The 16,757-nt window shown below is 38.1% G+C and overlaps 1 protein-coding gene across 1 annotated transcript in view; it reads right to left on the bottom strand.

Annotated features, from left to right (window-relative positions):
* Window positions 1-4,111: 4,111 nt before the first annotated feature.
* LOC106882752 (ankyrin repeat and fibronectin type-III domain-containing protein 1) overlaps window positions 4,112-16,757 on the bottom strand; it is a 35,818-nt gene continuing 23,172 nt past the window's right edge. The window contains exons 5-12 of the mRNA XM_014933528.2: window positions 14,951-15,029; window positions 12,285-12,398; window positions 10,517-10,705; window positions 9,188-9,301; window positions 8,911-9,001; window positions 7,850-7,985; window positions 5,995-6,108; window positions 4,112-4,429 (exon numbers count right to left, since the gene is read on the bottom strand). Of these exons, the coding sequence (XP_014789014.2) occupies window positions 4,127-4,429; window positions 5,995-6,108; window positions 7,850-7,985; window positions 8,911-9,001; window positions 9,188-9,301; window positions 10,517-10,705; window positions 12,285-12,398; window positions 14,951-15,029 (1,140 nt within the window). The 3' untranslated portion in view covers window positions 4,112-4,126. The remainder of the gene's footprint in view (window positions 4,430-5,994; window positions 6,109-7,849; window positions 7,986-8,910; window positions 9,002-9,187; window positions 9,302-10,516; window positions 10,706-12,284; window positions 12,399-14,950; window positions 15,030-16,757) is intronic.

Raw genomic sequence — 16,757 nt, 5'->3', positions numbered from 1 at the left:
CACATTCCAGGGAGAAAAACTAGACTTAGTTGATAGCTTCCGCTATCTAGCTGACCAAGTTAGTAGCCGGGGTGGGTGTGCTGAAAGTGTAGCTGCTAGAATAACAATAGCCTGGGCAAAGTTCAGAGAGCTCTTACCTCTGCTGGTGACAATGGGTCTCTCATTCAGAGTAAAAGGCGGACTGTATGACGCATGTGTACGAACAGCCATGCTACATAGCAGTGAAACATGGGCCGTGACTTCTGAGGACATGCGTAGGCTCGCAAGGAATGAAGCCAGTATGCTTCGATGGATGTGTTATGTCAGTATATATACTAAACAGAGTGTAAGTACCTTGAGAGAAAAGTTGAACCTAAGAAGCATCAGTTCTGGTGTGCAAGAGAGACGATTGCGCTGGTAAGGTCATGTGGCGAGAATGGATGAGGATAGCTGTGTGGAAGAGGTAGGCCCTGGGAAGAGGTGATGAGGCACGACCATCGAACATTGGGCCTCACCGAGGCAATGACTTCTGACCGAGACCTTTGAAAATATGCTGTGCATGAGAAGACCCGGCAAGCCAAGTGAGACCTAAATCCAAGGCCTCTGCCAGGGGTGAAGCCAGCCCACTTATGCGTACCTTTCATTCATAGGACACTAAACTCCGCTTGCGAAGACCTGTTGGGGCAAGTGAGAGCAAAATCGTGGGCACCTGTGCCCAGCGTTGCCCCCTTGGCACCTGTGCCGGTGGTACGTGTAAAGACATTCGAGCAAGATCATTGCCAGTTCCACTGGACTGGCTCCTGTGCAGGTGGCACGTAAAATACACTATTTTGAGCATAACCGTTGCCAGTACTGCCTGACTGGCCATCGTGGTGGTGGCATGTAAAAACCCACTACACTCTCGGAGTGGTTAGCATTAGGAAGGGCATCCAGCTGTAGAAACTCTGCCAAATCAGATTGGAGACTGGTGTAGCTATCTGGTTCACCAGTCTTTAGTCAAATCGTCTAACCCATGCTAGCATGGAAAGCAGACGTTAAATGATGATGATGATGATGATGATATATATATATATATATATATATATATGCAAGGCCTTTCTAAAAGTTCATGCGAAGTTATGAAGTAATATGGTTAATAACACATCATATTATAGGTCATAGCACCTGGTTTATCATGTTGTGTGTCATTGAGAATTTTCTCTTATTTTTATCTGTTAACTGTTTCAACCCATTTATGAATATAACCAACCAAACAATACTGGCTGAGAACTTGTATGGATGGCTTTGGAATTTGGTACATGTAACAAGCACATGTATTTAGGTCTCATTCTCTCTCCACGTACATGTTTCCATCTATCACTCAGTCTTACCATTGTCTACCCTTACCACAACCCATTACTTCTCTCCCCCTCTATGACCTCTCACCTGAATCATTCTGTTTCTATCAGCAAATAAAGGAGATATAAGTCTAGTAGTTAACCTCCAACTAATACATACTGGATATTCCAGTATACTTTTGTATGTAAATGATGTTATATTATTGCAATAAGTGGTACATACTACTGAGAACTGGTTTTTATTATAATACAAGAAAACATGTTAACATGTGTTTCTTTGTGTGTATATTACTCTTTTGCTCTTTTGACTGCCATGCTAGAGCATCACCTTTAGTTGAACAGATCAACTCCAGTACTCATTCTCTGTAAACCTAGTACTTATTCTATCAGTCTCTTTTACCAAACTGCTAAGTTGGACGTAAACACACCAGTATTGGTTGTCAAGTAATGGTGGGGGAACAAATACAGATACACAAACATATGCACGAACACACACACACACACACACACACACACACACACACACACACACACACATAGAATGGGTTTATTTCAGTTTCTGTCTACCAGATCCACTCACAGGGCTTTGGTTGGCCCGAGGCTAAAGTGGAAGACACTTTCCGAAGGTGCCATGCAGTAGGACTGAACCCAGAACCATGTGGTTACCACACAGCCACTCCTGCACCTATATGTATTTATCATTACCATTATTATTCTCATCATCATCATTCAACGTCTGTTTTCCACGCTGGCATGGGTTGAATGCTTTGACAAGAGCTGGCCAGCCAGGAAGCTGTCCTGACTTCAAATTGTCTGCTGTGGCATGGTTTTTACAGCTGGATGCCCTTCCTAATGCTAACTACTTTACAGAGTGCTGGGCACCTTTATGTATCACTAGCATGGGTGCATCTACACAGCACCAACTCAAGTGCATTTTATGTGATACCAGCACCTGTAAAGGACAAGCCTGTATGTATGGATGACAGAGATTTTACTAAGCTTGACACGACATCATCATCATCATCATCGTTTAACGTCCGCTTTCCATGCTAGCATGGGTTGGACGATTTGACTGAAGACTGGTGAAACCGGATGGCAACACCAGGCTCCAATCTGATTTGGCAGAGTTTCTACAGCTGGATGCCCTTCCTAACACCAATCACTCCGAGAGTGTAGTGGGTGCTTTTAAAACAGCTTGATTTGGCTCTATGTGACTTAAAGTTTCACAAGCCCCTAACAGGAGCTTGTCTCTTTCAAGCTTTGGATCTGAAAGAGATGGGCTCCTGTTAGGGAGCCAGACTATCAATCAAGAGTTCTACTGTGACATTTTGAAGAGTTTGAGGGAGGAGATTTAGCAAAAGTAACCAGATTTTTGGAGCACAAAGAATTGAACTTTTTACAATGACAAGGCACCCTGTCACCAAGCTCTCCTCACTTATGAGTTTCTCATCAAAAACAACATAGTATTGCTTCCACACCCACACCCTATTCACCACTTTATCACCTGTGGACTTCCATCTCTTCCCCAAGATGAAAATGCAGTTCAAAGGGGGTAACCATTTTAACACTTTTGTTGAAATCCAGAGTGAATTGCAGAAGGTCCTCAACTCGATTACAGAAAACAACTCCCAGTCTGGATTCCCAAAATGGCAGGAATGCTGGAACCAGTGTATTTCTGCATAAGATTACTATTTCAAAGGAGATGATGTTAAAACTGAGGTAAATAAGATATTCTTTATTAAACCTCGAATATATATATATATATATAAACGTTATGAAGGGTATTGGAGTCAACCAAACCCAAAGATACAAGTAATACCGAGTAAGTGCTGTATACCAACTAGTTTTGCCCCTGTCATTGTAGCAACATGAGTGGGGAATATAACATAGGTCGTGTATTAGCTTGTGTATGTATAAAGAAAGAAAAGGATAAAGAGACCAATGGCAAAGTTAGAATTATATTTTATGGAGAAAGTCTTACAGCTGTTTCAGGAAAAAATCCAATGTATCCCTTCATCAGAGACGGTAATAGTAGAAGAATGGATTATTACATCTATAAGAGGAGATTTGTAGTAAGAAGTGAGAGCGATGCGCAGAAAAAAGAACAAAGAAGAAACAGTACTTGGAGTGTAGCTCCATTCCAACAGTAAACATCCATGTAAAGAATCCTTGTGGGTATTTTCCAGAGATAATTGTAGTAGCAAAGGCGGATATATATCATATCGTATAATTCTAACTTTACCATTGGTTTCTTTATCCTTTTCTTTCTTTATACATATATATATATTATAATTAAGGGTATCTAAGAGATACCACCATGCTAGATATAGCAGCCAAAACTTGACTCTAAAACCACATTAAATGTTCATACAGCACCTTTAGAGAAGACAAAGAGCCAGAAATCCGGGATCTTGAATTATCCAATAATTTTTTTTTGCTAGTTTATTTTGTCTCTTTGTCTTCTCTCCTGGTGCTGTATGAACATTTAATGTGATTTTAGAGTCAAGTTTTGGCTGCTATATCTAGCAAGGTGGTATCTCTTAGATACCCTTAGTTATAATTTTAATAATAATTATTACCTATGAGGTTTTTATTCCCATGCTAGCCACCTGATAAAATCGGTATTTTAAATAATGATCTTATCCTTATATATATATATATATATATATATATATATATATATATATATATATATATATATATATATATATATACACACATACATAAATATATATATCTGTGTCTGTGTATGTGTGTGTGTGCATGCATGCATGCATGTGTGCAGTTATTGCAACTTTGCTGGTTTCGATTTAAAATGTAAAAAGTAATGTTTTAAAAATATTTAGAAAAAGAAGTTCATAAAAGAAGTGGGTAGAAAAACTCATTCTACTTACCGCAGCAGAGTTCAAGAGTAGTTCATGTGCTTCACTGCTGTCTTGGTCTATGACAGTCATTCTTCGGTGAAGTTTGGCCAAAGACACCCATTTACCAGAGCCAAGAGCCAGGAATTTGGGGTCTTTGATTTCCTTGATGCATACTAATACGGTACTGCCATTGTTGTCTTTTAATGGTTGGTGGTAGAACTGTCCAAGATCACTGATGCCTAAAGCGCTCTGTTAAGACAAGGATAGAATAAATGGTAATGTGAGAATACATACACACAGCAATGGTATGGTGTGGGATGTGCTGGAGTGAAACATATATTACATTGAACCCTTATGCATTCAGATTACTCTATCAAATGTAATGCTTTTTTATTCACATTGCTTTGAATCAATCATGCATTATTTTGTAGCTTTGAGATTTCTGTTATGGGATTAGTCTTTCACTTGTTTCAGTCGTTTGATTGCAGCCATGCTGGAGCACCACTTTAAAGGGTTTTAGTTGAAGAAATCAACCCCCAGGACTTATTCTTTGTAAGTATAGTACTTATTCTATGTGCCTCTTTTGCTAAACCACTAAGTTACAGGGATGTAAACACACCAACATTAGTTGTCAAGCGATGGTGGTGGGGACAAACACTGACACACACCTAAATATATATATACATACATATATGTATATAGACACACACACACACACACACACACACACACACACACACACACACAACAGGCTTCTTTCAGTTTCCGCCTACCAAATCCACTCGCAAAGGCTTTGGTTGGATATGGCTACTTTAAATACTAAAGTGTTAAGGAAGGGGGCAGCCAGTTTGGTCACCACGAAGCCCCAGGGACATACTCCCTAGAAAGTATCCAGAAAATTACACAATGTTTTGAATGTGTAGCATCAGGATTTGACCTGTAATAAATGTGAAAAAGAGTCAAGCCATATGTAATCCAAAGCATAGTGTTGGAATATGAGCCTCAGACTATCTTGAAATGTAATGAGAAAATTCCTGTATTTGGTTAGCGTGACATCTGACAACACCAGCAAAGGCGATTGCTACAGACAGTTGGTTGTGTTCACTTTCGGAAAGTTCAATGATTTACTTTGGAAACAACATGGCATAAAACCAGTCAGCAAACTGTAAAGTTTTCCCAAACAGTAGTCCTATCAAGTCTAGTGTATTCTACTAAAATCTATGCAGGATGCTGTTGAAATAGCAAACACCTGATGAGATATCAGTTGTACCATCTGTGGTTTATAATGAACATTTGATGGTGAAAGCACATCACCAACAAAAAAGGTTGTGCAGAGTCAAAATATGTCCAGTGCAGAGTCCCTCCTGATAGAATTGCAGTTGTGCTGCATGGAACACTAGGATCTCCAAGATTGCTCTACAATGAGCTGAAATATGGCAACCATCAAAGAAAGCACCTGTAACTCCCTTATAGATATGTCATCATATAATTTCTTAATGAAGGGGGGGGTTTGATTGCAACTGCTTGGGAGAAGATAGTGGCTGATTGTAAAGAATGATAAAGAGTTACAAAGAGAAGTGTAAATGCTGCAGATTGAAACTGAGACTGCAAATATAAAACAAGGCTGTTGCTTTTAGTCCTGGTGTACTGGATTTTCCTTAAACTTTTCTCTCTTCATTTTCTCTTTTTCATTGAATGAAACATATACCTGTGGTCATTTTTATCTGTGAGTGATGGCTGGATATACAGGTGAGTATTGGGTTTAGATCAATGTGAAGGAAGATTTCTTAAGAAAATACTCTCCAGAAACTTACCTGTAGTAGAGCTGCTGCTTGGAGAAGTTTACCTCGGAAGTGTGTGGAACCAGCACTTGTACTTTTGTACATGTCATGTCGCAGTGATTTCACATCTGTCCAGGTGCAGGCAATCTAAATGGAAACAATTCAACTGTATGGAGAACTTTCTAGACACACCGATAAATAAATACAATATTAAATATATGTAGCAATGGGGAAATCGTTAATAATTTTTCACATTAATAGATAGTCTTGTGTTGTTGTTGCTGTTCAGCCCCAGGTTGACTTTGGTCTGTCAGATCTGTAATCAAAAGCTGGGGTCACCATTAATCAATGTGTTTCTCTTTGGAGAAGAATTGGTCACTTTTTTTGAGTAGTTTGAGTGAATTAGGGAAAATGGAAGTTGTAATATTATTGCATGTCTATTGTGAGATACCATAGAATCAAAATCAATGTTGAAGCTGATATAATATATCTGATAAGAGAGAATACAATGTAGCAAACTAGATATATAAGTGAAGAAGTTATAGCATACTACACTAGATAACGAGCAAAAGGAGAAGTAATTCTATAAGTAAACCAGATAAATTTTGTTCATCAAAGCTGAACAATATATAACTTGTTTGAAAGAAACATCTACAAGCTCAGCTCTTTCTCCTCAAATTATTTAAAGGCAAGCTTTGGAAATAAATGCTTAAAAGAAAAACGTATGCTCAAGTGGTTGTTTCTGGACAGCTTCACTTTGAAAGTGGTTAGATTGAATCAAGTGTACTAGCAAGAAGTTTGAGGAGTGAAGTAACCAAGTGAGCAGAATAAGGTGCTTGAGGTAACCTAGATGATGATGATGATGGTGGTGGTGGTAGTGGTGGTGGTGATTGTTGTTGTCATCATTGTTGTCATCATCATCATCCTTTAACATCCGTTTTCCATGCTAGCATAGATTGGATGGTTTGATCAGAGCTGGCATGCAGAAGAGCTGTACTACATTCCAGTCTGATTTGGCCTGGTTTCTATGGTTGGATGCCCTTCCTAAAGCCAACTACTTTGCAGTGTGTGCTGGGTGCTTTTAATATGGCACTGGCATGAGTGCTTTTACATGGCACCAGCATGTGTGCTTTTTAAGTGGCACCGGTACAGGACTCTTGAAGGCCAATCCTCTTCACCAGGGGGAGTGACCCTAATACTTCTGCTGTGGGGACAGGTTTCCATGAGGTACAGTCCTCCACAGCAGAAGTATTAAGGAAGAGTTAAAGCCACTTCCCCTGGTGAAACAGAATGATCTGCAAGAGTTCTGTGCTGGTGCCAGTGGCCAGATATGGAGGATAATTTATACAGTTTGCTAGTTCAGACAATCAGAAGCTGTGGTAGTTATGGTAAAAGAAATAGAGGAAGGATAACGAATGCTGGTGAAATAGGAGCTTTAGTGTAATCACCAAGAAGAGTCATGAAAAATTTATGAAGTCTAGCAATTGTAAAGCTTGTGTAAGTTTTATTTGTGAGTTGTTCATGCGTAAAGAAAACAAAGAATTTTAGAAAGCTAATCCAGTACTTCAAGTTAATCATATAAGATTAATGTTTAGCCGGCACTCTATTAACAAAGGTTCCAGTTGATCTGATCAACAGAACAATCTGCTTGTGAAATTAACATGCAAATAGCAGAGTACTCCACAGACCTGTAGTTCACAGGGAGATTCAGCATGAGACAGTATGTGACAAGACCGACCTTTTGAAATATGGGTGATACTCATTTTTGCCAGCTAAGTGGACTGTGGTCTAATAACATAATCCTGAGCCTACTCAAGGAATAAAAAAAATCTAAATATACTGCAACATATACATCTACTTCTAATACATATCTGTTTGTGTGACTTACCTTCATAAGCCAATAGAAATCTGTGTGTATTGAGGTACTTGAATAATTCTCATCAACTTCCACCACCGGTAACTGATCTTCTGGAGTGACAAGAATTTTGTCTTTGTGATACAAGAGGCAGGATAGGTAGATCCCTCTGAAACAATAAATCACATTCAATAAATAAGGAGCAATAAAATATATCAGTGAACCACTCATATCTTAAGGGCTACGCTAATGTCTACTTGTTGAGAAGGACTTGGGTTTGTTTTATTCATTTATATATTAGTTAATGTAGAAATACGGTGATTAAGTTAATATTTGAAATAAGTTAATATATAACAACTAACCCATACTAGCATGGAGGGTGGTATGTGTTAGATGTTATCATTTCTTGACCACTAACTGACCAATATACTTGAATTCTTATTTCCTTACTAATATACTGACCAATATACTTGAATTCTAGCAAGCTATTGTTCAATTACCAGACTAGATTTTGTTGGTTGTCAGGCTGAGAAAAGCGAACTTTCAAAGTATAGATTATCACTGACAGGTCTATGGTTGAGCCTGTGACAGAGGAGACCACCAGTGTTCTCAGCCCCTAGACCTATTGAGGTGGTGATGGCTATCCACAAGTGCAAACTATGTGAGTTAGAGTTGCTGTTCCAGCACCTCTCTCTCGCCATCCTCTGGGGAAATGCTTTTTCCATTTTGTCTGCTGGGATCATGAAAAAATCTGAATTACAGGAAATTATACTTTCACTCCTTAATGTGAAGTTACTCCATATAAATTGCTCTGTGTCTGCCTGTATGACACACAGCATTCAGTTTTCTAAGTACATCTTAGTTATTATCCTGCATGTTAATCCCACAACTCATGTAATGAGTGTATATATCTGTTGTATATTTCTAGTTTCAGGAACACTGTATTTTAACTAATGACCAAAATTTCCACTATAAAAGACCAACAAATCAACAGTGTCATTGAACTAAACAAACCTGTTTTAATAAGCTTATCACCTTCCATCACCTACCACAGATTTTCTTCTATATAATGAAGTAAATTATTAAAATCTTACCTTTGAAGGGATTTCTGAAACTTTGGTGATAACGAGAAAAGATTCTTTAAACTTTTTCTTTTCCTCTGGACTGGGGAGTCTCCTGATGGCTCTGTAAATAAATAAATAAATAAAAATAAATTTGAACTCATAAAGACGAATGAAATGCCACTATGCATTTTGTCCAGTGTGCTAACGATTCTGACAGCTTGACGCCTTATAAACAATGACTAAATAGTAACAAAGAATTACTTAAGAATTTGGTAATTATAGGTGAGAAGAAAGTTTGTAGACTGACCTTTGATAGCAGGTGCATCTGTGGGTCTTGACTGCCTAACTTGAGAGAATAGGTCTTCAAGAGTGTTTACTTTCCATTGAGAGCGAGGGAGTATGTTGTCAACATCATGCCAACCTTGTAGAAAAAGGAGAACCAGTTTCCAATTATTCATTATGACAAATCTTTCATTCTAGATTCTTTGATACAATGTTTATGTAACTGACTGATGGACTAATAAGATTACTTCCACCCTGGTTTACAAACTTATATACTAGTGGTTCTCAACCATTTTTTTTGCCTATGGACTCCTTTTATTACTATTCTATTCTGGTGGGCTCCCAAAGCCATATGATGTTTAAAAACTGGTTTTTATAGATGCTTCTTTAAAAATTCCTATTTTGTTTTTCACTTATATTCTTGTGTAATCTGAACTATGTAAAACATTTGAGAAATAAACTCAGCTGCTTTTTGCGATAAATACATCTTAAGTAACATTTTTTCATGGACCCTGAAAATACTTCTGTGGATCCCCAGTTTACTATTTTGCTTGCGTGGACTCCCAAAAGTCTTTCATGGTCCCCAGTCGAGGACCACTGTTATACACCAGTTGATCAGACAGTATACCACATCCATACAAGAGATGCAGATTATACATACAACTGCCATACAAACCAGTCTAATGTATCCCCTCTGCCATTCATCATTCTTATATTTCTTACCTTAACCCTTTTCATAACAATCTACCTAGGACCATCTCCATTTATTTGATAGAAAACTGCCAGTTTTAAAATATTTGCATTTAAATGTTAACTTCCATAATTTTTTAGTCCATATTGTTTTGTTATGTTTCATTCTAAATAACAATTCAACCTCTACACTACTGCCCTTCACCCCTACATTGGTGTCACTCACCACTGCCCTAGTATCACTCACCTGTGCTATTTAAACAATTATATAACCAATATCTAATAATTTATACAGTCATTAACTGATTAATAATTACTTACACAATCAGCTGATTTTTTTAAATATAGCAATTGGTTGATCCAGAAATTAATTACAAAATCATTCACTGATTCATAATTACAATAGTTGTTAAGTAATTAATAATAATTTTTATAACCATTCTCTGATTTTTCTTTTAATTATTTTTATGGCAATTTACTGATCCTTAATTATTTATAAAGTAATTAGTGGTAAATATTTATATAGTCATACACAATTACTTATATAGGTCATTAGCTGATTCCTAATTACTTGTATAGATCTCTTTCAATAGGTCTACAACACTGATACAATCTAATATACACTGAGATATAAAGGGTGGGGGGACAACAAAAAAATACTCACTGGATGGCTGGACGGAGGAAGGTGTGGCTAAAGTAGCAGGTCCATATCCTTTCATGTTAAATGCTGAAACTTGTACATAATAATAACTGTTTTTGTCTAAACCAATAATCTCATATTGTAGATTATCGAGACTTCGGACAATGGCCTCACCTTCAAGGATGACAAAATCACTGGATTTACTCCATTCAACTAAACAGAATAGAAGATAACAAGATTTCATAAATGACTGTTATTGAACAAAAAAAGACAGGTAGAAATCTATGTGTGTGTCAATATATGTATGTATGTATGTATGTATGTATGTATATATATATATATATATGTGTGTATGTGTATGTGTGTGTGTGTGTGTGTGTGTGTGTGTGTACGCACACACACACTCACACTCATGTAGTTTTAATTTACAGATTTGATATTTAAGCCTTAACGAAGAAAGTCCAGTTTTGCTAATCCATATAGGTCTTCTGGTATCCAGAAGACGTATATATGAATTAGTGAAAGCTTACTGGAACTGATGACATCATTTTTAGAGCTTAAACTGTAGAACAACTAGCTCCATCCATGCACTCTTGGATAATCTGAAGTAACCACATGTATTTCCTCATTCATACTTCAACCTCCCATCATATAGCACAAAGCCATTTCCCTATCTCCTGAAGCCTCACTCAAAAAAAAAGGGAATCTTTAATCTCAGGAGTTACAGGGCAACCTTATTAGTGCTAGTGCCATAAAAAAAGGGCACCCAGAACATGCTGTAAATTGTTTAGTATTAGAAAGGACATCCAGCCGTATGAGCCATGCCAAGCTGATAATGATGCATGATGCAGTCCTTCAATTTGTTGGATGCTGTTGGACTATCCAATCAATGCCAACATGGAAGACAAATGTTAGTTGATGGTAGAGTTTATTTGCTAAAACATTAAATCTTTAAAATAAAACTATTTACACTTCAGTTATACTGGACTTTTATAAAGTCCTCTTTGGATTTATGACCCCTTTGATCTTGGATTCAAGAATTTCCATCACACACACACAAACACACACACACACACACACACACACACACACACATACACACACACACACATTTAGATAAAGATAGTTAAGGCTGGTCTGTGGGTTTACCCTGGGTTTCACACCCATAAAGTGCCTAGCTTTACAGTGTTTCTACAGACCCTAATAGCTGGCCATTAGGGTCCTTTGAAATGCTGTAAAGCTAGGTCCTTCATGGATGTGAAACCCAGGGTAACCCTATAGACTGGCCTTAACTATCTTTATCTAATTACTCTACTGCTCTATTAACTTAGATTGTGCTTCTCTTTTGAATTTATGATTTACTGACGATATATATATATATGCCAAATCAGATTGGAGCCTGGTGTAGCCATCTGGTTTCACCAGTCCTCAGTCAAATCGTCCAACCCATGCTAGCATGGAAAGCGGACGTTAAACGATGATGATGATGATGATATATATATATATATCACCATTGTCATCATTGCTATTTAGCATCCGTTAAATATGCGGACAGGTCTTGGATGGTTTGACAAGAACCAATGACCCTGAGGACTGTACCAAGCTCATATATATATATATATATATATATATATATATATATATATATACATATATAATCTGAACAAATTAAGATAAGGAACTAGGAATTTTTTGTTAATGCATTAGAGATGGCACCCAGCCTAAAAAACAGCAGCAACATCGACAAAGAAACTGAAAAATGTTTAAGTTAGTGGAGAGGTACAACTCTTACCTTTGTAGCTGGTAACGACTGCTCCATTATGGTTGAGTGGTTCTGAAAAGTTAACCAGAAGAGAGGAACTGCTGGCAACACTTACTGATGCATTGGTTGGTGCATCTGGGGGTCCTACAGAATCAAAGATGGTTTTGAATTTAGTTCCAATGCAAGGATGCAGTAAATTCAGTGTAACGTTCTCCAGGTATTTTTTGTTCATTGTAACAAGTTGAATGTATTTCAGATAGGTGTATAAATAAGCAATGGTAGGTATAAATGTGTATAATTGTCTGAAGTGTGTGTAGGTGTGTATGTGTATGTGTGTGTGTGTATTGATATATATATATATATATATTATATATATAGTTATCACAGTATGTTGCTGTCTAGAACAACACAATCTCTATGAACTGTGTAAGTCAAATAAATCTGAATGACTCAAAGAATCACTCAAAGTTTGAATGTGATGTAACACGGTGGCATTAGGTAGTGATGTAGTTGGCAGGTTGTTGGGAGGAAAGAACTACCACAAGGTATGTATGTGTATATGTATGTGTCTGCATGTGTGTGTGTGTGTGTGTGTGAGAGAGAGAGAGAGAGAGAGAGAGAATATATACGTGTGTGTGTATAAAATAAACATTTTTTGTCAGGATTGTTATGAAAACAATGTCATATCAATATAACATCATTAACAACAGAGGTTACACAAGCCTTTTGTTGTTAACTATAAAATGAAGAACATCTATAACAATTGATATATGGTTTCAAATTTTGGCACAAGGCCAGAAATTTCAGGAGAGGAGATAAGATGATTGCCTTGACTCCAGTACTTAACTGGTACTTATATTATCAACCTCAAGAGGATGAAAGGCAGAGACGACTTTGGTGGAATTTGAACTCAAAATGCAAAAACAGACAACATACCACTAAACATTTTTTCCCAGTCTGCTAATGATTCTGTCAACTTGCAACTTTATGGTGATTGATATACGGACACGCAAGCATACATATTAACACATCTCTCTCTCTATATATATATGCACAAACTCCCATTACACTCTCAGAGTTGTTGGTGTTAGGAAGGGCATTACACTCTCAGAGTTGTTGGTGTTAGGAAGGGCATCCAGCTGTAGAAACCTTGCCAGATCAGACTGGAGATCGGTGCAGCTTCCTGGCTTGCCAGTCCTCAGTCAAACCGTCCAACCCATGCCAGCATGGAAAGCGGACGTTAAATGACGATGATGGCGATGATGATGATGATAATATGTAAAATATGAACCAAAGAGGTTCATAGGTAAGAAAATGGTTGAGTACCAGTGATCTAGCGTTTGTGTGGGACTTAGAAATTCCAGTTGAGTGTCATATTACTGGGAGTGAAGCACCCCTTAACCTTCTGTAAAGTATGTCCCAAGGAGACAGTTACTCTGGTATAAAGGAAAAGCTGCTGGACAGGGAATGGTCTTTGTCAGTTGATGTCCCCACTCATCTGAGTTTGTAACCTTTGTCTACACTTGGCAGTTATCTGACTTATCTCTGGGTAATGCTCTGAGGATCTACGAAGTGTTGTTGGCACTCCATTGCTTACGACATCGAGGGTTCCAGTTGATCCGATCAACGGAACAGCCTGCTCATGAAATTAATGTGCAAGTGGCTGAGCACTCCACAGACACGTGTACCCTTAATGTAGTTCTCAGGGATATTCAGCATGACACAGTGTGACAAGGCTGGACCTTTGAAATACAGGTACAACAGAAACAGGAAGTAAGAGTGAGAGAAAGTTGTGGTGAAAGAGTACAGCAGGGTTCGCCACCATCCCCTGCCAGAGCCTCGTGGAACTTTAAGTGTTTTTGTTCAATAAACACTCACAACGCCCGGTCTGGGAATTGAAACTGCAATCCTATGACCGTGAGTCCACTGCCCTAACCACTGGGCCATTGCGCCTCCACTATGAAGTGTTAGGGCAGCCTTAACAAACCTAAAATTCTGCATTGCTGACTTTGCTTTTACAAATACACAAATACATACATACAAATGCACATATGACCATCTCATCTATTACACTGTGTAACATGATCTTTGTCCTTGGGTAGGAACTGTTATTTCCTATTTGCTTACCCTTAGAAAGCATGAAAAATGGCTAATAATTCCTCCAAACTTTTCTTTTGCTACATTTATTCAAATCCACAAAAAAATCCTTCCCAATACAAATCTATGACGCTCTCCCACTACTCCTGCTCATGATCAGAGATGCACATATTATTAGCCACTAAGGGACATGCTCAGGTGGTTAAGGTCAAGTAACTGACGAATTTGTGGTATTAAGCAGAATATTTGCAACTCAGCACTGAATCTGTCTGAAATGTAATGGAAAATAGGTCAGTTTCTAAACATTGATGTCCAGGTGACAAAAGCAAAGTTTGAAGGGAATAGTAGTCATTTCCTTTGATTTTTAGACCGAAGCAAATTGGACATAACACTTACTGACCAAAGACAAAAGAAAAAAAAATTCAATTCTCATATCTATTCATTATTCAAGAAATCCTTCCTGTTTTTTAAGTTATAAAGTATGATTTGAGGGAGATTTCGCTGCTATATCTTAATTGGCTGCAATATGTGTAGAGGTCAGTAGTGGTGGTGTGTGGGTGGGGTCAACATAAAATTAATCAATCTTAAAGAATACTTACGAGCCAAGTCATAACCACTTTTCATTCGTTTCAATAATTTATGACGGAATTCCCAGTGAGTTAACTGTTTCTCAGTCTCCTGAAAATAAACAAAACAAAAAGAAAAACAATAATCATTTCGATGTTTATTGACGATTGTGATGATGATGATGGTTGTGATAATTATAACGGTGATGGTTATGATGGTAATGGTGGTGGTGGAAATGGTTGTTCATCATTCACTAAATTCACACCCATCTTCATTTTCACCTCTTACTCTCCCCTCAAACACTGTCACAACCTCTATCCATCCACTCTTTTTCATCGCCTCTCCCTACATGCTTCTATTCAACTTCTTGTACCTTAAGGCTATGCTTGAACACCTTTTCACCACCATCTTTGCCCCACTTTCCAGTTCTACCTCATTTACTCTCCTGTTGCTTAAAGACCTCACAAGAAAGAGCTCGTCACATGAAAAACCACTAATACAGGGTTGGCATTAGGAAGGGCACTGAGTCATAGAAACCATGCTATAACTGAGTCACTGGTGCTAGATGTGGTCCTTCAATATGTTGGATCCTGTTGAAACATTCAACCAATGACAGCATGGAAAATGGACATGAATTGATGATGATAATCTTTCCTACTTTAGGCACAAGGCCCGAAATTTTGGGGGAGGGGGGGGGACAGTCGATTAGATCAATCCCAGTACACAACTGGTACTTGTTTTATCGACCCTGAAAGGATAAAAGACAAAGCTGGCCTCGGTGGAATTTAAACTTAGAACGTAAAGATAGATGAAATACTGCTAAGCATTTCACCCGGCGTGCTTACGTTTCTGCCTGCTCACTGCCTTAAATTGATGATGATAATGATGAGTTTGAGTGACTGATATGTTAGTGTGTACATGTACATATGCCCCAGTCATACAATACATATTATATATGCTTTTATTCTTTTGTTTGTTTCAGTCATGTGTTTACATCCCTGTAATTGAGCAGTTCGGCAAGATGAGACCGATAGAATATGTACTCGGCTTATGAAGAATAAGCCCTGAGGTTGATTCGTTTGACTAAAGACGGTGCTCCAAAGAATAAGCCCTGAGGTTGATTCGTTTGACTAAAGACGGTGCTCCAGCTGGAGCACCGTCTTTAGTCAAACGAATCAACCTCAGGGCTTATTCTTCATAAGCCGAGTACATATTCTATCGGTCTCATCTTGCCGAACTGCTCAATTACAGGGATGTAAACACACCAAAATTGGTTGTCAAGCAATGGTTGGGAGACAAACACAGAGACACAAATACATACATAAATACATATATATATATGATGGGCTTCTTTCAGTTTCCCTCTATCAAATTCACTCACAAGGCTTTGGTTGGCCCAAGGCTATAGAAGACACTTGCCCAAGGTTCCATGCAGTGAGACTGGACCCGGAGCCATGTGGTTGGGAAGCAAGCTTCTTACCACACAACTACTCCTGCACCTATAAATATTCATGTGGTTTAACCAGGCTACCATTGGTTTCATGTTAAACAAATATCTCTTAATGATTATCAAGCCTGTCACATGGAGCATTGATGTTTGTCTCCGTCTTGGATGAAAGCACCAAGATTGAGAGAAACACTAACATTCCATGTGATAGAATTGATAATTTCTAACAGATATACTACCAATATCACCCACAACTATGATTTCACTTGGCTTTATGAATTTTCTCAAGCACAGTGTATTGTCAAAGATCTTGGTCACTTATCACCTTTGTGAGGCCCAACGTTTGAAGGGTGCTTTTTATGTGCCACCAGTACAGGTGCCCCCCCCCCCCC

The sequence above is a fragment of the Octopus bimaculoides genome, chromosome 23 (genome assembly GCF_001194135.2).
Source record: "Octopus bimaculoides isolate UCB-OBI-ISO-001 chromosome 23, ASM119413v2, whole genome shotgun sequence".
In the NCBI taxonomy this organism is placed as follows: Eukaryota; Metazoa; Mollusca; class Cephalopoda; order Octopoda; family Octopodidae; genus Octopus; species Octopus bimaculoides.
The sequence above is the reverse complement of the archived record's forward strand: the minus strand, read 5'-3'. Positions and strand labels throughout refer to the sequence as shown.